The following is a 26,329-nucleotide window of genomic DNA, read 5'->3' as shown; positions in this document are numbered from 1 at the left end:
AGCATAGGCTATATTCCCAGTCCTGATAATTTTGTCTTTTGATGACTGCCTACATATTCTTTGCCATAAAAGGAATTACTTTTTTTTTTTTTTGGCCAGTCCTGGGCCTGGGACTCAGGGCCTGCGCACTGTCCCTGGCTTCCTTTTGCTCAAGGCTAGCACTCTGCCACTTGAGCCACAGCGCCACTTCTGGCCGTTTTCTGTATATGTGGTGCTGGGGAATTGAACCCAGGGCCTCATGTATACGAGGCAAGCTCTCTTGCCACTAGGCCATATCCCCAGCCCCCGGGAATTACTTTTAAAAATGGGAAATTCAACTAGGTGCTACTTCCTGGCTTACTCATATAATTCTGCCTATTCTGGAGGTTCAGGTGTCAAGAATCACAGCACGCAATATAGACCTACCCTATGACCCAGCCATACCACTCCTAGGCATCTATCCTGAACAGCAGGTCGCAAGGTATCAAAAAGACATTTGTACTTCCATGTTTACTGCGGCACAATTCACAATAGCCAAAATAAGGAAACAACCCAGATGCCCCTCCACAGATGAATGGATCCAAAAAATACGGTACCTATACACAATGGAATACTACATAGCGATTAGGAATGGTGAAATATTGTTATTCGCAGGGAAATGGTCAGAACTTGAACAAATAATGTTGAGAGAGACAAGCCTAGAACTCAGAAAACATAGAACAGATATTTGATAATTACTTATCCATTCTCCTTCTGTTATAACTAACGCTGTGATAAATTTCAATGCCTGGACTTCAGACTATTTCCTTTTGGTAAAGATCATTTGCAATAGAATAACAAATCCACTTATTAACACTTTAAATGGCTTAATAAATACTGTCAAACGACATTAAATTTATTGCCTACTAAAAGCAAACAAAAGCTAGAAAGCTTTTAAGAAAAAAACTAGTAAGTGAAAAATATATGATTACGATGATAGTTTTTTCCAATGATTTATTTTTGTATTTCTTTCAACCTAATAATTCCAGTCCTAGGCAACTGTGCCACAGAAAGTTTCACAACATATAGCTATTTCTAGGAATATTTAATTTGCAGTGGGATTTGTCCTAAGTAAAGCTATGTGGGCAGGAAAGACACCTTTGACCTTACACATTTCTGTATTACTTGAACAAATTATTGTAAGCACAGACTACTTTTGTGAATAAAAATCATCAGAACTTAACAATTTCATCTCCCTGAGTATTATTTCTATTTGACAAAAATTAGATTTAAAAAACAATTACATCTTCTGGAACTCTAGAAAAACCTTTAATTCATGCAAGGTTCGAAACGCTAAAAGCCATCGTACCTAGTTGTTTCGCATCTCCTCCTGCTGGACTTCCATTCTCCTGTCGTGCGACCAGTGCACTCAGAATAATCTGTGTGGCCCCAAACCTTGGCAAAGTGACGTGTGTAAGAAATGGCAAGTTGTTCTTCTTTGCAAATGCCTGACTCGTTTCTCGCCTCTTCCTGAGAAAGCCCCCTTCGGGAAACAAAACAATCCATTTTCGATCTCTGTTCCTGTAGTTATGTTCTAGGTGCTTCCTGAGAAGAAGCAGTTGCTGGTCACGATGAGATTTCCCCTAGAAAGTACACACATTTAGTAAGGACAGGTACCTCGGAAACTAAAGATTAAGTAGCAATAACAGGTTCTAAAACCCAATCATAGGATAGAACAGTGACACCTCCCCACCCCCACACTTCTCTTTGTGACTCCAGTGGTAAAAAGACAGACATTATCAATGCTTCAACAAATATTTGTTTCTGAAAGAAAAGCAATTTGCTCATTCACCAACTCAGTGACTGAATGCCTATTATTTGAGAAGCACAGTCAAATTGTAGTCAGAGGAATCAACAAGAAGCCCTTGGGCAGTTGACCACTTGAGCAGGTGGTAAATCTAGGATGTAAATTCAGTTGGTGATAGGTATTAGGAAGAAAGGAGGGCCAAGGGGGTCAAGGAACGTTGCTGAAAGAAGGTGACAATTGAGCAAGATGCTGCTACTGTAAGAAAATAGGAAGATAAAGAAGCAGAATATTCCAAGTGACAATAACAAAAACAGATGAAGTCCCAGAGGTGAGAAGACACTTGGCATGTTCAGAGAACAGTACCAAGGCCAGTGTAGCTATGGGTAGTCAGTGGGAGAGGATGGATGACATTGCAGAGGGAGGCAAGGCCAAATAAAAATGGACCTGTCCAAAGAAAGAAGTTTTAGATGTGAAATCTCTACAGTTCTGAACCCAGAAGTGTCATAATCTATCTTGTTCTTATATACATTCTTGTTTGTTCCTATATAAAGAAGGCAAGTTTCACTTCTACTGCAGCCAAAAACCTGTGACAAAAAGCCCACAGGCTTTGCAGGGGGACACTTCTGCAGTGGTCCACACAAGATGTTAACTATCGTGTATTCATGAGAAGTAAGTACACTCAGGAAGAATTTTGAAAGCAAAGTTAACTGGACATTCTGATGGACCAGGATTTTGTTGTGAGGGAAAGAGGAGAAAGAGGATGAAGATTAAAAACAGGAACTCAGAAAAATGCAGAGGAAGGCCCCAAATCTGTAAATGAATACCATAAAGGTTCTTCCTTTCAAAGCAATTAGTACATAGTCAATCTTCAGATTAAATGTATCCCAAATACAAAGCAACAAAGATACTTTATTATCTGGTTAGCTGGCTTACTGAACTGAACTGATAACTTTTAAGTTCCCAAGACAACATATAAAATGTTTTTATTTTCAGTATTCTTGGGAGGTCCTGTCAAAAAATGTCCTATTAGCAAAGTCCTAGGAGATTTAAAAAAAGCTTTCTATTCCAATAGCCTATTATAGTTAATTAAATGTTAATTAATTTGTATTGAGGACTAAACCCCACTAAGCTACATTCCCAGCTCCAGTTTCTTTTGTTTGAGACAGAGAGACAGAGAGACAGAGACAGAGAGAGACAGAGAGAGACAGAGAGAGTATTGGCCCTCTGGCTTGAATTCAGGGATACCCTGGGTGCTATCCCTGAGCTTTTTTGCTCAAAGTTGATTCTCTACCACTTGATCCAGAGCTCCACTCTGGCTTTTTGGTGGATAACTAGAAATAAGAGACTTAGGGACATTCCTGTCCAGATTGGCTTTGAACCACGATTCTCAGATCTCAGCCTTCTGAGTAGCTGGCATAACAGGTATGAGCACTGGCACCCAGTCTGTTTTAGATTCTTCTTCTTTTTTTTTTTTTGGCCACTCCTGGGCCTTGAACTCAGGGTTTGAGCACTGTCGCTGGCTTCTTTTTGCTCAAGGCTAGCACTCTGCCACTTGAGCCACAGCGCCACTTCTGGCCGTTTTCTATATATGTGGTGCTGAGGAATCGAACTCAGGGCTTCATGTATGCGAGGCAAAGCACTCTTGCCACTAGGCCATATTCCCAGCCCCTTTAGATTCTTATAATTACCCTATTAGGAGAAAAATGTTGGTCTTCAGAGGTGAATTTATAGCTCTGTCAGATACACTTAAGTATACTTTTTATGTATGTAAAACTGTACATTGTAATTACAAGGGAAGTATTATGAAGTATATAATTTTTCATTTTTAGCCCATCTACTGATAATTGAGCCTTTTCTAGATTCTTGAGGGCTATCATAGAATCAACTGTTAGAGTGCAGTATAAAATCAATAATTTTCTCAGATCTCATGAAGTGTGGAGCTTAACCTCAACTAGTTTTTCCACTCAATTCCCCTAGGTTGCTAAGCTTTGTAATTGTTGGTTCTCCTGTCCTTTCTGAGCTATTAGGCTAGATTCTTTGTTAATTTGTTCTGGTCACTGTTTACTTTGTTTTGACTTGGTAGCCAATCCCCATTGCCACTTCTTTCTGAGGTTCCAATCCATTCTATTTGTCTCTCTGCTAAGAAGAGAAATTTCCAGAAGAAATTAGACAAGTAAGCAGCACATAAAATAACAAAAGTAAGCAGTGTGTTAAAAACAAAAACAAAAACCGACTACCATGTTCCATATGTGAAACCATGTGGTGAAAGGAGGATGTGTTCTGTGGCATTTACTCTTAGAACTTAGAAGTTTTTACTCCTGGCTAATTTCTGATTTGTACTCTTTAGACGAGAATTCATTCAATGCACTAGTTATTTGTGAAGTACTCATGTGCAGAACACTGCACAATTCAGGTTAAAGATGCTTAATACATAAACACCAAATAAGTGTGGCATATCCATGCAGAGGAACTCTTCACATGTTATTGCTTTCCTCTTTGGAGAAAATAAAGGGTGTGATACGCACAGCATGTGAGGGAAATACTATAATGCAGGGCTGACAGGCTGAGTTGTGCTGCTTTTTCCTACACTAAACTATTCCTTATGGTTAGGACCCTTTTTAATCCACCTTCATCCATTAAATCCCCACTTATACTCTTTAAATTTTATACCAAATACCTTCTGTAAAGTTTTTCTGGTTCACAGAAATCTGATGTACTCATTTTCCTAGTATGGACTTCCAAAACATGTCCTATTACTATTATTTATTTACATATGTAATGAGCTCCCTACTGGTGATTAATATATCCTCTGTATCATATGATAAGGCTTTGTAAATAAAAAAATCATGATAATATAATAACAGTGGTAATCCTGACAAAAGGATGACTAAGTTAGCAAGAACTATTCTTTCTGAGTACTTTATTTAATCCCCATAGCAGATGTCAGTGGGGGGATTGCTATGTATTATTTCCATGTGAAAAATGAAAGTTTGACCATTTAAGTAATGTGCCTAATTCATATAGCTAAGAAGCTGAAGAGCAGGAAATGTCACCAGTACTTGGCAAGTGTATTATAAGGATCTTATTACTTATGCACCCTTAGATTCAAGTTGGAATAAATGTTTAGGAGACAAAGACTCCAAGGAAGAGCTCCCGCAAGACACTAGAACAGGCTCTTCTGTCTTGTTATGCCTCATTTTGAAATCAGGAATCAGTTTGACCAGGCTATCACTAAAGACAAAAATGATAATCACTTACTTGTCTTATAAAGAAGTCTCCATGGATTAGAGAAACAATTCCAAAGTTTGTATACTTAAAAATATGATCCATCAGCCACATCATTTGAGCAACAACCTAAAATATTAAAAATAAAAAAACAACCAAGAGATAAAATTAACTGTTGGACAAAGAAGCTTGACTTTGGTCTAATCCATGTCCTTAAGTTTTAAATATAATTATCTAGACATTTTCTTTTTATTTTTTTTGCCGGTCTTGGGGCTTGACCTCTGGGCCTGGGCGCTGTTCTCTGAGCTTCTTTTGCTCAAAGGTAGCTCTCTACCACTTGAGCCACAGTGCCACTTCTGGCTTTTTTTTGAGTAATTTATTGGAGATAAGAGTCTCACAGACTTTCCTGCCTGGGCTGGCTTCAAACCAGAATCCTCAGGTCTCAGTTTCCTGAGTAGCTAGAATTATAGGTGTGAGCCACCAGCATCCAGTTCAGATATATTCTTAATGACTAAATATGTTAATTCTAATAAACATACATGATACTATACAATAAGTAAAGGTGAATTAGCTTCTTAAACATAGACTTAAATTAGTTCTACCTAAACAAAGTTGATTGTAATTCTTATAATTTATGAGATTATATTGAATCAATACAAATAAATGGTTAAAGTTAACTAATGAAGGCTATGCATTTAATTAATAAGCACTAAAACTATAAAATGTGAGTGCACCTTAACAGCTAAGTTATGAAAAGTTACTGTTCAAAATAAGAGAACATTTATAAACTAATTTAATAAGATGATTCATACATTCTATTATGCTATGAAATCATACTCGTTGCAGGTATATTTATAATGTCTCAGGCCTTAAACACAATCAATTTCTGATAAAATTCTCACTGTGAGAGCCGAAGACTTCCTTTCATGCAAATTTAAAGTTAAAAGTATAAACAGGACCTAATTAATGAACTGGTTGTTATTTCCTGCTGAGGCAATAGCATTCCTTATTATAAGCCGTAAAGTAAAAGCTGTAAATTCATTGTAGAATGCAATGAGTTCTACTTTGGCCTCCCTTGGGAATAATAAATGTAAACACCATCTCCTGCCACAAAATTATGTTAACTTGTATATAAGGAAAAACTGAATAACTGATATTCATGTCTGTACTTACAAAGCATTATAAAGGTTCAAAGGTGACAAATCAGTTTCTGCTTTAGTTTTTTAATGGTACAACCCTACACTATCAGCTTTACTGTATTAAATCACTTAAAGATTTTTAAGCTAGATACCAGGGGTTTATGCTTGTAATCCTAGTCTTCAGGAGGCTGAGATCTAGAGGATCAAGGTTCAAAGCCAGCCAGAGATATGTATGCAGTGAAAAACGGAGTCACCATATATCATCAGTGAGATGATCATTCTTCATCAAGAGTAATATAATCACTAGCATCTCATTTTTCATTCTGGTTTTGCTTTGCAATAATGACTACTTTGTTTGAATAAACCAAGACTTGATTTAAATGGAATTTGTTGAAAATTAAATAGATACAAATAGTGGATTCAATCTATAAAACATTTTAACTTCATAGACAGTATGAAGTATAGCTACAATTTATTGGTTTATGGGTTTAAAATACTGACATAGAAGCAATTAACTTCTTATGTTTAATCTTTCATTTATTGTAGATTTCTCTCTTCAGTTAGAAGAGTGACTTAAATTCGGCTAGTAAAGCTATATTCTGAGATTTTCCATAATTTCTTTTAGGGAAAATGCTGTAAGTAAATAAATGTTTTTTACACATTTAACTAATTTCTTTTGGCACAAATAACTCTACTGTTATCAGAAGTTATAAAAATGACAAGACTCCCCATTTCACAGATAATTATTAAAAAGATTTCAGCACAGGGGCTGGGAATATGGCCTAGTGGCAAGAGTGCTTGCCTCCTATACATGAAGCTCTCGGTTCGATTCCCCAGCACCACATATATGGAAAATGGCCAGAAGGGGCTCTGTGGCTCAGGTGGCAGAGTGCTAGCCTTGAGCGGGAAGAAGTCAGGGATTGTGCTCAGACCCTGAGTCCAAGGCCCAGGACTGGCCAAAAAAGATTTCAGCACAGTTAGAAAATATAATCAATCCTGGGTTGTCTATTCCTGAGAAAAAAAGTCAGAAGAGTAATGAACATTGAAACATCAACAGATTCAATGAACCATCAACTAGAATTAATCAATCATTTATCACTTGAATCAACTCTGTCAAATATTAATAGATCTGTTATCAGAACTTTATTACTTATTTCTTTATAGGGAAGCAGAGATATTGTATATGTCAAAACATCATCCAAAGAGACTTAACTGATTTTATTCTGTCTTTCTGAAGACATAATCAGGTGACCATTCTTCATTTGATTGTATGAAAAGTAAGAAGGACAGTATTTGTGGTCAAGATGATTAGCATTTAGTGCATGGCAGTAGGAAATGCAAAACTTCCAGCAATGCTCACGCCAGCTCTGAACAACAGTGTTGTCCTACTAAGCCGTGTGTCCACTGGAGTTCAAAATGCTGTGGAATATTTTTAAACTATTCTACAATTTAGCAATAACTTTCCTTCTGTGAACAAGCTTATGGAGTAATGAATGAATCCAAATAAGCATTCCCACCTGCAAATATAACCTAATATTGCTCTAAGCTTATTAAGCAGGAAGTAGAGATTATAATGCTTTTGTCTTTCTATTTCTCAATTTCCACCTTGTGAAATAAGACTTTAAAAATTCTAGGTTTAAAATTAGTTAGTAATTACAGAGCATTATCAAAACTGATTGGTAATGCCAGGTGCTGGTGGCTCATACTGTAATCCTAGTTATTTGGGAGGCTAAGATCTGAGGATTGCATATTGAAGCCAGCCCAGTCAGGAAAGTCTGTGAAACTCTCCAATTAACTAACCAAAAAAAAAAAAAAATCTGGATGTGGAGCTCTGGTTCAAGTGATAGAGCACTAGCCTTCAGCAAAAAAATTCAGCAATAGTGTCCAGGCCCTGAGTTCAAACCCCAGACTGGCACCAAAAACAAACACAAAAAACAAACCAAAAAAAACCCAAAAACAAAACAACAGTGTTAACTAACCCAAAAATAAATAAAAATAAAATTTCTTGGGATAGGAAAATGAACCACAAGTTAATTAGAAACTTTTTGTTTAAACCACCAACCTTCCACTTGCCGACATGGCCTACGAACTTCAGATTACCTAACATTCGTACAGTTATCATCTAGCACCAGAATAGGCAGTAGTTAGTACCAGTTAGGCATATTTATACTGTTCAAAAACCATTGGATGATCTCAGAGTAATTATTGTTAAGTGTAATTTTCATATCATTGTGAATAAAAGTGTTAATTGGGGAAATCTCTTCAATAGAAAACCAAATAAAGTAGTTTCTACAAAATTTTAACAGCAATTTAAAGAATTTAAGGACAAACAGTAAGTATAATTAAGCGCAAATATATTTATATGGCAACACAGTTTTAATAATTCAATAATCTGACTATAAGAGGGATCATATTTATTTCATATCCCAGCAAAATTATACGTGCTTTTTAGATAAACAGATTCTGCGTAGCTAAACATACTTTCTTTTAGTATCACTTTATTCTTCCCTAGTGAATCAAAGCCACTAGACCTACCTAATAAAAACCCCACACTTACTTTTGCCTCCAGGATTTTGCCAATATTATTCACTAAAGTTAATAACCCTTTTCTTCACCTCTCTAACTGAATTCTACTGATCCTTCAAGGCCAAGCTTAAGTCTTCTTCCCTTCACAGTTTTCTATATTTACCACTTAATGGTAAACTTACTCTCAGCTAATGCCCTTTCATTTTGCAACTATGTGTTGCTTATAACACTGCCTCTTCACCTCTTATTGAACTGCTGTCTCCTTGAGGGAAGGATGGTGCCTCTGTACTTCTTATAGTCATTGGCTGTAAACATTAAGCACTTAAGTAACATCTAGTGTTTTGTTTACTGACAATTAAATTAGGCGAAATACTGACTCCACTGATTTTAAATACTATTCATTCATTCAGTTTCTATAAACCTACCTTCCTTAACTTCTCAGGTAATAATATTTTTTCTAATGATGAAGATCAAACTTACTTTTTAAATCTACTTAATTTATAGATAAACTTTAGTTATTAATATAAATAATGTAAAATCAACAGTTCAAACACAGCCTTGGTCATAAAACTAGATAAAACAAGCGCAATGTCTTTGACTTTGTAAATGCAATCCAAAATAACAATGACCTTAATTTCTCCTGGCTAAGATCCCATGCTAACTTAATAACCTCATTACTTTTACTTTCTTGCCTTGAGCAATTTTTTGGTTGCATTTCTCAAAATGACTACCTATCACTTCCCCTCCAGACAGCACTTAAGACTGCATTAACTTTTCTTTCTTTTCATTGACTATTTTTAAGTAGTTTTGTTGAGAGGCAATTCACACTATCCTATTTGCTTACCTTTTTAAGTTCTTCAATCACTGTTCTGGCATGATTTCAAATTACGTATTTTTTTCTTTCCCATATTTTCTAAAGTTTTGGGAAAACTACACATACCAAGTACAAGTCTATGTGTCAACAATAGTAACACACTTCAGGATGGCTTACCAGTCCCTTGTCCTGCAAGCACATCATCAGTGTGCACACATCTCCTGTTGCCTGATGGTTCACCAGCATCACTGCTTCATCTTCTGAAATTGCCTTAATATCTTCTCCCCATTCCATCACTGTAAAATAAAAAGTTTCCAAGTGTTAACGTTTTTATATAACTGAAAACCTCCTATTAGAAGAAAAATGGTATACATTAATAAGAACACCTCCTAGGCTCATGCCTATAATCCTAGCTACTTTGGAGGCTGAGATCTGAGGATCATAACTGGAAGCCAGGGTAGGTAGGAAGACACCTAGAAATCACAGAAAAAGTTGGAAGTAGAGCTGTGGTTCAAAAGGTAGAGCACTAGCCTTGAGCAAAAGAAGTCCAGGGATAGTGCCCAAGCCCCTAAGTTCAAGCCCCAGGACCAAAACACAACACAACACAACACAACACAACACACACACACACACACAGTATATATATAATTTTTAAAAATTTTTTGGCCAGTCCTGGGGCTTAGATTCAGGGCCTGAGTACTGTCCCTAGCTGCTGCTGCTTCTTTTTTTCCCCTCAAGTCTAGCACTCTGCCACTTGAGCCACAGCGCCACTTCTGGCCATTTTCTCTATAAGTGGTGCTGGGGAATTGAACCCAGGGCTTCATGTATGGGAGGCAAGCACTCTTGCCACTAGGCCATATCCCCAGGCCCACAATCAGAATATTGACAGAACATTTTATAGAGACCCAAATATCCATTAAGATATAAGATGGTCATCATCTTTAATGTAGAAATTCTCTTTCCTGGAACTTATCCTATAAAATACAAACAGGATTACCCAAATAGGAAAAATATAGATAGGTATGTAGGATATTTGTTACAACTTAAATGTTTACCTATGAAAGAATAAACAACAAAAAGATGATGTAAAGGAAGAATATAAATCCATTAAAAGGTATAGAGTATATCTGTATAATAACCTCCTAAACTATACAAACTATATTACCAATTGTAATATTATCAGATACAATATACATAGCTATTGTCTAAGGTTCCTAGCTTCTAACTGCTTCCGCAAAGCAGGCCATAGGAACCCAAATTTCTTTTTCTTGTGGTAGTCATAGGTCATCCAACCTCTAATCTTCCTGGTCTTTCTCTGATCTTTCTTGTCTGATATGATAAAATACCATTTAGAAAGAATCCAGACCCATATCTCTAGGAAGGAATGCTGAATAGACAGGACTTGCTGGGTTTCTCCACTCATTTATTAGTGTTTATTATTTGATATGTAATAAAGTTTCCATAAAATCCCTAAGACAGGGTTGAAGGAGCTGATCACCTGGAGGTTCCTGGAGAATGGCTCTCCAGAGAAGGCATGGAAGCTCTATGATCCTTTCCTTGCACCTTGCCCTGTGTACCTCTTCATCTGTATCTTTGGAATATGATCTATAATAAACTGGCAAATGTTTCCCTGGGTTCTGTGAGCCACTTGAGCAGATTAACTGAACCTGAGGACAGGGTTGTGGGAACCCTCATTTTATAGCTAGCTGGATAGAAGCACAGATAAAACAACTTGGAGTTGGTGACTGGCATCTAAAGATGGGGTGGGGGGGGGCGGTTTTGCCAATTGATCTTTCAACCTGTGGAATCTGATACTATTTTCAGGTGGATGATGTCTAACCTGACTTGGATTAGAAGATGCTCAACTGGTGTCCACTGTTGACTGCTTGCTTAGTGCAAGATGGCAGGGGCAGGGGACCCCGCCTACCCGCCTGGCATCACAAGTAATAAATGTTAGTACAGCACTGGTGGCTCATATACTCGAGAGGCTGAAATATGAGGACTGAGGTTCAAACCCAGCCTTGGGAGCAAAGTCTGTGAGACTCTTATCTCCAATTATCCAGCAAAAAGCTGTGGAGCTGTGGAGCTGTGCCTCAAGCGGTAGAGTGCCAGTCTTGAGTAGAAAAAGCCAAGTGACAGTGCCAGGCCTTGAGTTCAAGCCCTAGTATCAGCACACACAAAAATAGTGATCAGTGCTAAGAGTATAGTAAGAGAAACTAAACTTGGTTTGTTTCATTTTTACATGATTCTGGGGATCAAACTCAAGGCTTTTCACATGCTAGGCAAACACTTTATTTTGTTTTTGGCCAGTCCTGGGGCTTGGACTCAGGGCCTGAGCACTGTCCCTGGCTTCTTTTTGCTCAAGGCTAGCACTCTGCCACTTGAGCCACAGCGCCACTTCTGGCCATTTTCTGTATATGTGGTGCTGGGGAATCGAACCCAGGGCCTCATGTATATGAGGCAGGCACTCTTGCCGCTAGGCCATATCCCCAGCCCCTAGGCAAACACTTTATTATTGAGCTAAACCCCAGCCTTTGGGCTTGATTTCTGTCTTTTCACTGTATCTCTGGACCACTGTATCTTTTTTTTTTTTTTTTTTTTGGCCAGTCCTGGGGCTTGGACTCAGGGCCTGAGCACTGTCCCTGGCTTCTTTTTGCTCAAGGCTAGCACTCTGCCACTTGAGTCACAGCGCCACTTCTGGCCATTTTCTATATATGTGGTGCTGGGGAATTGAACCCAGGGCCTCATGTATATGAGGCAAGCACTCTTGCCACTAGGCCATATCCCCAGCCCCATGGACCACTGTATCTTTAGAGACAAATCATAAGACAGTATATACACAGAGTATTCCATCTTTATTCAATGCACTAAGGAAATAAATATCAAGCAATTAATACTGATTATTAGGACATGGTTTCTAAACCCTTTAATTTCTACGGTGTAACAAAGTATCTAGACAGTGCAAAAACTATATTTTCACTTTAACATTTTTTAAAAAACTGAGAAAATGAAATTTGTCTAAGATCTGCAGACAAAAGTATTGCACAAAACCTATATGTGCATTGCATGACTCATTTTATGTAGTAAATTTTTAGAAAAAAAATGCAACTGGGCCTCGGTTTTCAAATGCCTGATGTGAATCACCAGAAGTTGACTGCACATTAGTGTCCATGTACACTCTAGCCTCAGCTCATTCTGCTATCAGGAAAATGAGTCAAAGCTGCTGTGCTGACAGTGCTGGATACACTGGGATACGGAGGCCCAGAGGCCCTGATTCACAGTCCTCCTCGCTCCTGGATCTCCTCTTATGAGAAAATGGTGGGGTTGCACATTAGAGTTGATTTAAGAAAAGGGCCCTGCTGACATTTTTCTTTCTGTTGAAACCCATTTAAGCAAGGTGTCTATTTCCTTTTAATAATCTTAGTGATCTGTGAAGAAATTTTCAGCAGAACTGAGAACATACCAACGTGTGGTATCTACACACAGAGTGGGGCAATACCACCATTCTATCAGATACTGTAAGTTTCTGGTGTCTATGAAAAAATGTTTTATTTAAAACTGTTTAGAGGAAAAAAAATTAATGAGAGCCCGACACTAGTGGCTCACACCTATAATCCCTGCAATGCAGGAGACCAGGATCTGAGGAGCCTGAGCAAGAAAGTATGTGAGACTCTCATCTCCAAGTAACCAGCAAAAAAACAGGTGTGGAACTGTGGCTCCAGTGGCAGAGTTCTAGCCTTGAGTGGGAAAAGCTAAGGGACAGTGCTCAGGGCCTGAATTCAAGCCCCAGGAACGTCCTTCCCACCCACCAAAAGAAGTATATGATACAGTGCAATCCTTAGGAACAGGGGTAAAACCTGGAGATCCCAGCCTCTTGCAAACTTCAGCAGAATAGATTTTTCAGAACCCCTCCTTCACCAATGTTCCAACTCAGTTTAGCTGACAAGCTCGCTTTACTGAAGCATATTTAAACAACTGACACATTGCTAGAGGATATTGAAATTGGTACTTCTTTTTTGAAGTCAATGTGTCACTACATTTCAAAAGACGTTCACAAATCATTTCACCCTGTAATTCCACTTCTAGGGATTCATCTTACAAATATACTCACTCATGTGCAAAATGACATGTATGCAAGTCTCTGGCAACACTGTTTGCCAAAGCCTTTGCATCTTTATGAAAACAACTAAAAAGGGAGACTAGTTCAAAGTCAAAAAAGCAGAAAACAGGATGATGGTTGCAGGGGCTGAAGGAGGGGGACAGTGATGTTTAATGAGTAATTACTCTTCCTTATTTGCAGTCAACTGGTTCTAGAAGCCCTTGAGGATACCTAAATCTGTGGATGCTCCAGTCCCTTATAAAGAGACACAGTAGCTACCTATAACCTATGCATATCCTCCAGAACACTTTCAATCATCTCTAGATTACTTAGACTGCCTAATACAATGTAAATGCTATATAAATAGTTGTTACACTGCATAGGTTAGGAAATTAATGACAAGAAAAAAGCCTGTGCAACTTTCATCCAGAGGCAATTTTTTTTTTCAAATAGTTTCAATCCACAGTTGGTTGAGTCTATAATGTAGAACTAGAATCCACAGATATGGAGGGCCAACCATATCAAGTTTTAGTCTTGAGAAATAAAAACTTTGGGAGCCTGGTTGCATATCAACATGAATACATTTAATACCAAAGTATTTTTAAAGGGGGGGGGGGCAAAATTGAGGTTTGAACTCGGGACCTAGACAGCATCTCTATCCCTTGAATCATGCCCCTATCCCCCAAGAACCATCCTTATCTATCCTGTTTACATTTCCAATGTAGTTGGGATAACAGGCACGCACCACGGCTTCCAACTTTATATTGGTTGAGATGGGTTCTTGTAAACTTTTTACTCGGGTAGTCTCATCCCAATCTCAGCCTCACAAATAACTAGCATTATTATTCAATATTCAGTTTCAACTATATGTAATTTTTCTTTTAAAATATATTTAAAGGACCACTGTTGAAAAATTAAATGACTAACAAAAATAAAAACCATGGTAAAGAACAATTTATCTATAAAGTAGCTATGTTCCTCAGCTCTCCCAGGACCAGTAAATATAGTAAAGTTAATATCTTAATGAGTTGGTAGGATTATTGTTATGTTAAAGAATAGAAGCTATGGATACCAGCCAATTCTTAAATTGTACTTGATTAGAAGAACAAAAATATGTTAACACACTGTTCTGGGAATTCATTCTAAAAGAGAATTGGGTCAGGTCTACTATTTCCAAAGGGAATGAAGGGTAATGGAATAACAACTGAAAGAAAAGTCTTCTAGTTGTAATGCAAAAAAAAAAAAAATTCTTTCTCTCACAAACCCTCCCACATAATCAACACCCTTCTCCTAACAATTATAGACTAGAATTGGTCAGGCCAGTTTACATTTCAGAAAGAAAATACAAATCATAACTCATCAAAAACTCTTTAAAAATTATATTAATTAGCTGGGCACCAGTGGTTCATCCCTATAATCCTAGCTACTCGGTAGGCTGAGATCTGAGGATCACAGTTCAAAGCCAGCCCAGGCAGAAAAGTCCCTGTGAGACTCATATCTCCTATTAACCACTCAAAAACTGGAAGCGACACTGTGGCTCAAGTGGTAGAGCACTAGCCTTGAGTACAAAGTGGCTCAGGGACAGCACCCAGGCCAAGTTCAAGCTCCCCGCCCCCCAAGTATTAATTATATAGTATCACATGTTAACATTATATATTAAATTAATAATAGTCAATAATAAGTTATCTTTTAGCTGAGCACAGTGGCTCATACCCATAGTCTCACCTACTTGGGAGGATCAGGAAGATCATAGTTCAAGGCTGGGGGATGGGGGAACAAAAAAATACTGGCAAGACAGATTCTGTGTCTAGCAGCTACATGGAAAGGCATAGGTAGGAGGATCGTGGTCTGAGGCCACACTGACAAAAAGTGAGACCCCCATATGAAAAATAACCTACAAGCAAGAAGGGCTGGGGACATAGATCAGGTGATATGGCACTTGCTTATTAGCATGTGCAAGGCCCTGAACTCAAAGCCCAGAACTATCCCTCACAAATAACAGACCTTCAAAAGCTCAGAAAGAATGATGCCTTCCTGCTTATGTCACAAACTATTTTTACCATTCTGTCTGTGCTGTAGTCTTCTCATTTATGAAACATTACTAGTAGCATTAATGCTACTCATTCATGTAACTATGAATGAAATATAACCTAGTACTATGCAGATCTTGGGGCTACATGACGGTAAAGTCACTTTTACAGTTGCTCTTATCTGAAAAGCATATGCCTGTGTCATGTAAAGTTAGATACACCAACATGGATGGTAACAATTTAAGAGCCAAAATACCCATGAATGAATCTCCGAAAGCCCAAGATCTGTGGCTTTTAGTCGTCCAGGTTATAGGCAATGTGTACTGGACTTAGGCAAGGTTCAAGGCAAATAGGGCAAGAAAGAGAAGATGTTATCCACAGGTGGTAGAAAGAAAGCAGCCTAGAGCACTGGTTAACAGAGGGCTATTTGGTCAGCAAAAAGCCAGAAATGGAGCTGTGACTCATTTGGTAGAATATGATCCTTGAGTGAAAAAGCTAAGGGACAGCACCCAGGTCATGAATTCAAGCCCTGACACTTACACACACACACACACACACACACACACACACACACACACACACACACACACATATTATTGCTTTAGACAAAGAAAATTGTTCTAGTTTTACTCCAAGGCATTAAATTTTGACAAATGATTTCCTTCTTAAATAAAATAACTTTTAGGGGCTGGGCATATGGCCTAGTGGCAAGAGTGCTTGCCTCCTATACATGAGGCCCTGGGTTCAATTCCCCAGCACCACATATACAGAAAATGGCCAGAAGTGGCGCTGTGGCTCAAGCAGCAGAGCACTAGCTTTGAGCAAAAAGAAGCCAGGGACAGTGCTCTAGACCCTGAGTCTAAGCCCCAGGACTGGCCAAAATAAATAAATAAAATAAAATAAAATAAAATAACTTTTAGCAGTCTTACAGCTTTAATACATCATTTTCTTATCTAGTCTGCAAATATACAGATAGTATTATCCCCATTCTATACATGAGGAAAATGAGACACAAAAGGTGAAACACTGTTCTTAACATTACATAGTTAGGAAGCAGAGGAACCAGAATTCAAAACCATTGTATCATACTATCACTGCTACATACTGCAGGTCCCAAAGTTGTACATGATAATGTCAGGGAATGAGGATGGATACACAGTTTTTAACAAATAAGCTTGATGGGTGGCAGCAGTTGGAGAGGTAGAGAGGGATAAAGTCAAAACATCAAGTGGTTTTGAATGACCACTGAAAAATAACAAAGTCTAAAGAGACAATGAGTAGCTAAGAAAACAAACCTATAGCTCAGCAGTAGGCATATTAAATTTTATTTGTTTAATGTGGAAATGGCTCTTGTCACTAGTCTTCTTTAGTGAACCACTTGTTCACCTACTCATTTCAAGAGAACACTCAGAATTCCCTTTGGCTTCTCTCTTTCCTTAATCTTCCACAATTAGCTCACCTCTAAATCTCATAAACTTACACATAAAAAGCACCTTGCCTGGGGCTGGGAATATGGCCTAGTGGCAAGAGTGCTTGCCTCGTATACATGAAGCCCTGGGTTCAATTCCTCAGCACAACATATATAGAAAAAGCCAGCAAGTAGCACTGTGGCTCAAGTGGAAGAGTGATAGTCTTGAGCAAAAAGAAGCCAAGGACAGTGCTCAGGCCCTGAGTTCAAGGACCAGGACTGACCAAAAAAAAAAAAAAAAGCACCTTGCCTTTTCGATGTCTCTCCTTTTTTCCAACTACCATTCTAGCCCAACCCACCAATAAATATTATCTTGACTTCTGCAGTGATCTAATAATTAATCTTCTTGCTTCTACTCTGGCCACCTACTTAAAAGAATATTCACAATTCCAATTTCAAAATCAGAGTTAAAAACCACAATCAATGCTGACAGCATGACTTAAGGAAGAGCAGCAAAGTAAAAACTAGTTAAAAAAAAAATAGTACTAGAGAGTCAGTGGTTCACACCTGTAATCCTAGCTACTCAGGAGGCTAAGATCAGATAATGATAGTTTGAAGCCAGCCTGGGCAGGAAAATCTGTGAGACTCTTATCTCCAATTAACTACCAAAAGCTAGGTATTGGAGCTGTGACTTAAGTGGTTGAGTGGTACTCTTGAGCAAAAAACAAAAGCTCCAGAACAGTGCCTAGGCCTGAGTTCAAGCTTCAGGATTTGGAAAGGGGGGGGGGGGGCGAGTTCCAATTGGTAATTAGCTCTAACTGGAACTGAAACTGAGATTTGCTTTAAGACTTGAACTGCTCACATAAGAGGATCTATTGGCATGTGTGGTAGAACAATTCTTCCTTTGTTATTTGTATTTCAAAACTTCTAGCATCAAGATAAATTAGGTCAATAAAAGCCTGAGTGAGGTACATAACAAACAGGAATCTTACCAGAAACAAAGATTCCCCCCTCTCTCTTTACCCTCCAATTCCCACCCCAGACAGTTCTCAGGCAGCTGTTTGGAAATATTTTCTAGGACAATTGAGTAACTCAAGAAATACCCATATGCTTTCCTATGATATTCCAGGCACATCATTCTACAATGAGGCTCAATGTCAACAAGTCTTAGGTACTTGCACGTCTACCAACGAACTTTAGTTTTTTGCTCCAAGAAACAAAAACTTTAAAAAAAAAAAAAGTGGGGCTGGGGATATAGCCTAGTGGCAAGAGTGCCTGCCTCGGATACACGAGGCCCTAGGTTCGATTCCCCAGCACCACATATACAGAAAACGGCCAGAAGCGGCGCTGTGGCTCAAGTGGCAGAGTGATAGCCTTGAGCGGGAAGAAGCCAGAGACAGTGCTCAGGCCCTGAGTCCAAGGCCCAGGACTGGCCAAAAAAAAAAAAAAAAAAAAAAAGTGTATTTGAAAGGGATCCTCTCTGCAATATTTCACTTTGGCATATTGACTACTTTGAGCTGAGGGAAGTTGAGAAATAGCAGATGAGGGAAGGGTAGCATCCCCCCTACCTGCCTAGAAGCAAAGCATAAATTCTCCACTAGAAGACAGCCTCCAGGTATTAAGAAGAAAGCATTCTTATTACTGGAAGTCAGTTGTCAACATGGAGATGACAACATGGAGATGTACAAATAAACCTTACTAAAATAACTCTTATTTTCCAATAGTTTTCCCCATATACACTCTCATATACCCAACTATTTACTGCTCGTAGGAACCCAAACCCTTTCATTGTCTAGTTTTCTCCATGACTAGTTGCTCTTTGATTAAATGGTTGGGAATGTGGCCTAGTGGTAGAGAGTGCTTGCCTAGCATGCATGAAGCCCTGGGTTTGATTCTCAGCACCACATATACAGAAAAAGCTGGAAGTGGCACGGTGGCTCAAGTGATAGAGTGCTAGCCTTGACCAAAAAGAAGCCAGGGACAGTGCTCAGGCTTTGAGTTAAGCACCAGGACTGGCACCAAAAACACACACAAAAAAAAGAGCGCACAAGAGAGATGGAGTCTAAATATTTCTTTGGAATTTTTAGGTTTTTTTTTTTTTCTATGAAGTTCCCAATCCCACATTGATATATTAATTAACATAAAATTAAAATGTGTATGTTTTTCTAATGGCAATCTGTTTGGGCAGAATCCACATTTGAACTCAGGGTCTTATGTTAACCACTTGAGCCACACTGCTAGCTCTTTTTGCTTTTAGCTGTTTTTCTGGATATAGTTTCACAGTCTTGCTTGGTGCTGGCTCAATACAATGATCCTCCTACCTAGCTGAAATAGTAGGTATATATCACCACTGTGTGTGTGTGTGTGTGTGTGTGTGTGTGTGTGTGTGTGTGTGTGTGTGTACAATGATCCTCCTACCTAGGCCTCCTACCTAACTGAAATAGTAGGTATATATCTCGTGTGTGTGTGTGTGTGTGTGTGTGTGTGTGTGTGTGTTGGGGCTTGAATGCGGGGCTTGAGAGCTGTCTCCGAGCTATTTTGCTCCAAGCTAGCACTCTCCCACTTGAGCCACAGCTCTACTTTGTTTTTCTGGTGATTAAGTGGAGATAAGAGTCTCATGGACTTTCCTGCCTGGCTTTGAACCGCATCCTCAAATCTCAGCCTCCTGAGTATTTAGGATTATAAGCATGAGTCATTGGTACTTGGCTCCTGAAGTAATATTTTTGTTTTGTTGGATGAATTCACAGCTCTATTCACAAAATCTGAGAGAGTGGCTTTTCCTTCATTATGTAGTCATGTACTACCAGATGGCTGAAGAAAAAAAGTCCCTTCATGTGAAAGGGATCAAAGCAAACAGAAAAATGAAAAACCTGGGGGAAAAAGAGATAACACATGAATAATGAAATCTTGAAAAGGACCAGTACTAATACTCAAATCATGGGACTGGGAATCTGACTCAGTGGTAGAGATCCTAGCATGATCACAGCTTTGGGTTCAGTATCACACCCCAAAAAAAATCTACACTGAAGTAAAAGATGAGATGACATGGTAACCAAGAGACATGAACAACATGCTTTTGCAAAGAAAAGGGACGTGTTGGAAATTAATTAGATAGAAAACAGTATGCCTTCATAGAAGGATGAAGAGATAAAGTTGGGATAACCTTCTAAACAGTAGATCAAAAGTCAAAATGAAAACAAGGAGAGAAAAGATATGAACAAAGTCTATTCATTCAAAGAACAGGAGTTGCAGAAAAAGAGAGAGAGAGAAATCTAAGGAATAATAGGAACATTTAGGCTCAGTCTCTTTCATACAATGTATCCCCCACAGCTCATGTGTTGAAAACTTCTTCCTTAATGCAATAAAGTTGAGAAACGGGGCCTAATGAGAAGTGATTAGGTCATAAGGACTTTGCCCTCATAAATGGACTGAGGTTATTATCTTGGGACTGTTATTTATCTCGAGTAGATTGTTATAAAGTGAGTTTAACCTCCACTAGTTATTTAACTTTTGCCTGCCCTTGCTCTTCTGCCTTCTGCCATGGGTTATCCTACGAAAAAGCATTCCTCATGTATCTATGTATCTTAGGGCTTGCCAGAATCAACAACTTAAAGCCAAATAAATGTCTATTCTTTATAAATTATTCACTCTGTGGTATTCTGTTAAAAGCAGCAAAAAATGCACTAAGAAAACATCTGAGAACATGGATTTCCAGATTGACAGGAAGCAGATGAACTTTCAAATTTTTCAATAGCTATAGAAAGCTAAGATGGTAGCGTTTCAATCTTCAAAATCCCAAAGAAAAATTAATTCCAGCCTAGAATGCTCTACCTACTCAAGACTATCAGGTGTGAGGCCAGAAAAATATTTTCAAGTGTGCATATTTTATTTTTATTTATTTTGCCAGTCCTGGGGCTTGAACTCAGGGCCTGGGCACTGTTCCTGAGCTTCTTTTACTCAAGGCTAGCACTCTACCACTTGAGCCACAGAGCCATTTCTGGCTTTTTCTGTTTATGTGGTACTGAGGAACGGAACCCAGGGCTTCATGCATGCTAGGCAAGCACTCTACCACTAAGCCACATTCCCAGCCCTGTGCAATGTATTTTAAAAACTACCGTTTTGTTCTTAAGAAGATAGTGGATGATGTCCTTCATTAAGATGAAGAAGAAAACAAAGAAAGGAAAAAAAAAAAAACCATGACACAAGAAATTGAGATTGTAACCTAAGAGAGGCAAAAAGAATTTCCAGTATATTAGAGATCAAAGATAATCAGGGTGTTAGCCATACACCAGGCTTAGTGGATAGCAAAAAAGCAAGTTCCTCAACGTGAGCATTTTTCTACCTCAAACCTATTGTTGACATAATAGTGTAGTGGTGTTTCTCCCTAAGGCTGAAAGCAAAACAAGGATCACCACCCTCACTACTCTTACTTAACATTGTATTTGAATTCCTAAACAGGTTAATGATGTAATAAAAAGAAGAAACAGACATATTGGCTGTAAAAGAAGATATAAAACTCTACTGAGACTGAAGCACTGTCTCTGCATGTCAGAGTGGAAATCCATGTGGCAAATCTTTTTAACAGTTAACAGTTTTAAAAAGTGAGTATCAGAAATCTGAAACACGCTTGAATGGGGGAGGGCCAACAGCAGGGGAACAGATGAATGAAAAATCAGAATATTCAATGATATATGGTATAGACAGTGGGAAAGGCAAAATGAGTCTGGAGGAAAGGACAGTTAGAATGGGGGATGACTCTAATCAGGAAGCACTGGAACCATAAATGGACATGTTTAATTTAATTTGTAGCCCCCTTGTACAACCATTTAAAGTTTAAAGTAAAAAGTAAAGTTTAAAGTAAAAAAAAAAAAATTTTTAAGGTCTTCTCAAGCTGGGCATCAGTGGCTCACACCTATAATCCTAACTACTCAAGAGGCTGAGATCTGAGGATCAGGGTTCAAAGCCACCTGGGCAGGAAAGTCCTTGAGACTCTTATCTCCAATAAACTACCACTCCTCCCCTACTGAAAAAAAAAAGCCAGAGATGAAGCTCTCGCTCAAGTAGTAGAGTTCTAGTCTTGGGCAAAAGAAGCACAAGGACAGTGCCTAGAATTGGCACCAATTAATCTACAAAAGGATCCTATGAGTCAAATTAGCAAGGCTGCAGGATACAAAATCATCACAAAAACATACTAGGAATGAACCACAGGAATCTGAAATGTTTTTCTTACCTCATGAAAGTGCCCCTAAAATAAAATATGTAGTCGTAAATCTAAAACACATAGGATCTATATACTAAAAACTACCAAAGACTGATGAAAGAAATCTAAACAAAGAGATACATAATGTTCATGAACTAATAGAATCAATATTACAAAGCATATTCAACTTTGAAGAGTTATATTCTGTAAACAATAGCAATCAAAATCCCAGGAAGAATTTTTACAAATAAGTGGCTGCTAAACTTTATACAGAATGACAAAAAGCTAGAATGGCCAAAATGATTGAAAAAAGATTTTTAAAAGAAATTAATTTTCTTTAAAAATATTGTTACACATAAATTATATTGTTATATATAAAGGCATATTTATTATATGTAAAAACTAGGTATAATTACATATATATACATACATATATATATACATATATATATATATCAGGGCCTTCTCATGAAAACCAAAAAATTCAGAAAAGTGATTTCCAGTAGGGATGGGGATGTGAAATAATGGGGCCCTCCAAGCACTACTGGTGAAAACCATAAACCAGGAACAACCTAACAAGGGATGTGGATCCAGAATATGAAAAGAGTCCTCAAGGGCTGGGAATACGGCCTAGTGGCAAGAGTGCTTGCCTCAAATACATGAAGCCCTGGGTTCGATTCCCCAGCACCACCTATACAGAAAACGGCCAGAAGTGGCGCTGTGGCTCAAGTGGCAGAGTGCTAGTCTTGAGCAAACAGAAGCCAGGGACAGTGCTCAGGCCCTGAGTCCAAGCCGAGGACTGGCAAAAAAAAAAAAAAAAACAAAAAAAGAATCCTCAAATCTCAGTGGTAGGATAACTAAATAATCAATTCAAAAATGAACCAGATAGGAAACTGAAAGGGAATACCAAAATCGAGAGACACAGGGTAAAAAAGACAAATGACTACAAATGCAATACTTGCAAAACTGTTTGGTGTAAATGAACTGAACAACAAGGGAAAGGGAAAGGGGGAGGGGGAGAGGCAGGGGGAAGGGGGAGGGGGGAATGGGGAAGGTAACAAACAGTACAAGAAATGCATCCAATGCCTAAGGTATGAAACTGTAACCTCTCTGTACATCAGTTTGACAATAAAAATTTTTTTAAAAAAAAGAACCAGAGACTGACATCTCAACAAGAAGGGTACAATATAGAGATATGAAAACAAAAAAAAATCTGGAAAGAAGTTTAACATCGTTAGCAACTAAGAAAATGAATACTAAGCTACATTAATAGGTTTTCTGAACCCTTTTTTAAAAAAAGCTCTTTTTCATTTACCTATAAATTGACCAGCTATAGTGAAAGCAGGGATTACAATGTAAATCAAAAGTCATGTACTTGTATTCTGTTAGGAGAACATGGGGTAATGAAATTAGCACCTACTTTCGATTCTTAAAATGAGATATCAGAAACAAAAAACAAAAAAATGCTAAGTTCTTCCAACGTAAATAATTAAATTACACCCAATTGCCAGGTAATAAGTACATTACATAAGTATGTCATTTATGCTACCATAGCTATTTCCAGTCAGGCAATAAGGCTTTTAATCTTAAAGAAATTTAGAACTGGAAAATAATTTAAACATATTCTCATACAAACTCTTTACAGGTAATTTCAACAAACACAAGCAATATAATTCTATGGCTGCTCCTTGCTTGACTGAAGAGTTGCAAAGAAGAACACACAGATGGTAAGTATAATTAATTTGCACCACCTCCTGCTCACTATCCCCCAAATCACTTACGGATATATTCATTCATTCAACTAGGTTTACTCTCTGCACAGAGACATGGGGTTCAATCGTTGTGGGAAATATAAAAGTATACTGGAATTCTACCATGAAGTAATTAATGTATGAAAGTCAACTATATGAGCTTAGCAAAAAGAAAAAAAAGATAAACTGGGTGAGGGAAAGAGTGGGCAGAAGACGGAAAGGACATAGATAGTCACTTTGATTCATACATATAATTGTGCCTCCCTTTTCACTCAACAGATGCACGCCCTGCAGTAGGCACAAGACTGGAATCGTGAATCTGTTGCTCCCTGTCACCTGCAGTTCTCATGTGCCATGCCAGCACCTCACTAACTTGTGTAATTTATATACGACATAAACCAGCTTTTAAAATATGATCCCTGTTCTCAAGGAGTTTGCTCATTTATTGGGAGTAAAAGACAAACTGGGCAAGAACAAAATAACATGTACCACAGGAGGAAGAAATCCTTTTGAGTTGAAATATAAAGGGAAGAGAGAGATACCAAAGCCATGGATACTTACTCTGTAAAAGAGAATATACGGTATCAGTAAATAAAAGTTTGGCTTGTAGGTTTACTATTGAAAAGGGATATAATAGAATACAAAAATTTTAAGCCGCCATGCAAGTGACAACTTGTTTAAAAAAAGCACAAGTCCTACCCATGGAGGGTAGCTACTACCCGGTTCCAGTCTCACATTCTTTTCTGACCCTGGAGTTTATGGACTCAAACCACCACTATATCCTCAATTCTTCAAGAGTATAGTTATGAGTCACATAAGGATGTCTTTATCATCAAAGAGCTGCATACACACAGGTGGCTATATTATATAGCCTAGATGTGTAATTTAAGTTGGTGTAAATATATTATATGATGTTTACACAGGACAAAACTGTCTAACAATAAATTTCTCAAAATAACTCCATCACTAAGCAACCCATAATTGGATATCCAAGAATTTTTATGAAAGTTAAGAAAAGAGTAAATTAACCATGGAGGAAGGTTCCTGAGCCAGGAGGAAGGAAAGGAACCAAACAAAGTAATTAGATCTTGAAAGAAGGTACCCTCTATGCTGCAGCAAGAAGAATAAAGGGGAAGAGCTCCCAGAGATATGGCTGAAGAGGCAGGCCTAGGAAGCAAGCTTATTAAAGTACCATAATTCTCAATTTTTTTTTTTTTTTTTTTTTTTTGCCAGTCCTGGGCCTTAAACTCAGGGCCTGAGCACTGTCCCTGGCTTCTCTTTGCTCAAGGCTAGCACTCTACCACTTGAGCCACAGCGCCACTTCTGGCCGTTTTCTATATATGTGGTGCTGAGGAATCAAACCCAGGGCTTCATGTATATGAGGCAAGCACTCTTGCCACTAGGCCATATTCCCAGCCCCCTCTCAATTTTTTTTAAAAAAACAACTGACACTAGAAAGGAAGAAATGAAGGCTCTGATGATGAAGGAGAATGTTAGTTTGCTACATGGAAGTATTTTTTTCAAGTAAAAATGTTGGATAAAGTTGAGGAAGCCCATAAAGTTAAAGAACAGAAAGCAGAATATGAACATTTGGGTCAACCAAATACCCACTAATTTCTTAAACAAAGAAATTCACAGTTGGAGTTAATGTAGCTTCTGGTTTGAGACTTGGCTACTTTCCCTAAATTTGAAATCTAGGAATGGAAAAGAAGTGAACAATATAATTGAATGAGAAGCTAACTATAGTACATATTAGTTAAGTTTCCTTACTTAGAAAACTATTCTTCATAGTTTCAATTTCTACAGTAGCCCCCAAAGATATATAAGCTAGGACTAGGAATCAGTCTTATTTAAAGCTAAGGATCAAACACAATACTCAAGTAAGGTAATACTACCAACTATGCATCATAAATCTGACAATGATCAAGGACTTGCTAACTAACTTCAGGACTGGTTTTAATGTTAAATAAGAACCCATGTGTAAACACATGTTAAAAGGCCTGGCACACTAAGTGCCCAGTTAGTGAGTTTCTCTTCTCATTGGAGGCATTATCAGTTATCTACTGTTTGCATGGAAGTTACTTGTCCAACTGTAGAATGGAATGTAAGGCTTTTCTTTAAAAAAAAAAAAAGTCTTACCGAAGGATTGATAATTTTTAAAGGAAGCAGAGAAATTAATTGAAATAGAAAAGTATAAATTGAAGAACCTAATGTCACAAAAGAAAAACATTTCAAGATTAGTATTAATGGGATGAAGAACACAAGAACAAGACACCATGACAAGAGAAAGTAAGGGTTACATAAGAGTACACAGTAGATGTATGCTTCCTTATTTGAACAAGAAGTACAAATCTAGAATCCATGGGGTTCAT

The 26,329-nt window shown here is 38.0% G+C and overlaps 1 protein-coding gene and 1 long non-coding RNA gene across 3 annotated transcripts in view; both read right to left on the bottom strand.

The window, feature by feature from the left end:
* Lpgat1 (lysophosphatidylglycerol acyltransferase 1) overlaps positions 1-26,329 on the bottom strand; it is a 68,630-nt gene that overhangs the window by 20,603 nt on the left and 21,698 nt on the right. For both annotated transcript variants that reach the window (XM_048356823.1, XM_048356822.1), the window contains exons 4-6: positions 9,647-9,765; positions 5,024-5,119; positions 1,328-1,601 (exon numbers count right to left, since the gene is read on the bottom strand). In XM_048356823.1, the coding sequence (XP_048212780.1) occupies positions 1,328-1,601; positions 5,024-5,119; positions 9,647-9,765 (489 nt within the window). The remainder of the gene's footprint in view (positions 1-1,327; positions 1,602-5,023; positions 5,120-9,646; positions 9,766-26,329) is intronic.
* LOC125359215 lies at positions 16,507-21,842 on the bottom strand. Its single transcript, XR_007212515.1, has 4 exons — positions 21,122-21,842; positions 19,438-19,441; positions 17,312-17,492; positions 16,507-17,091 (listed from the first exon to the last, which is right to left on the bottom strand). It is a non-coding gene; the product is annotated as an uncharacterized LOC125359215 (long non-coding RNA).

This window comes from Perognathus longimembris, chromosome 11 (genome assembly GCF_023159225.1).
Source record: "Perognathus longimembris pacificus isolate PPM17 chromosome 11, ASM2315922v1, whole genome shotgun sequence".
Taxonomy (NCBI): Eukaryota; Metazoa; Chordata; class Mammalia; order Rodentia; family Heteromyidae; genus Perognathus; species Perognathus longimembris.
This window is presented reverse-complemented; position numbering and strand designations above follow the sequence as displayed.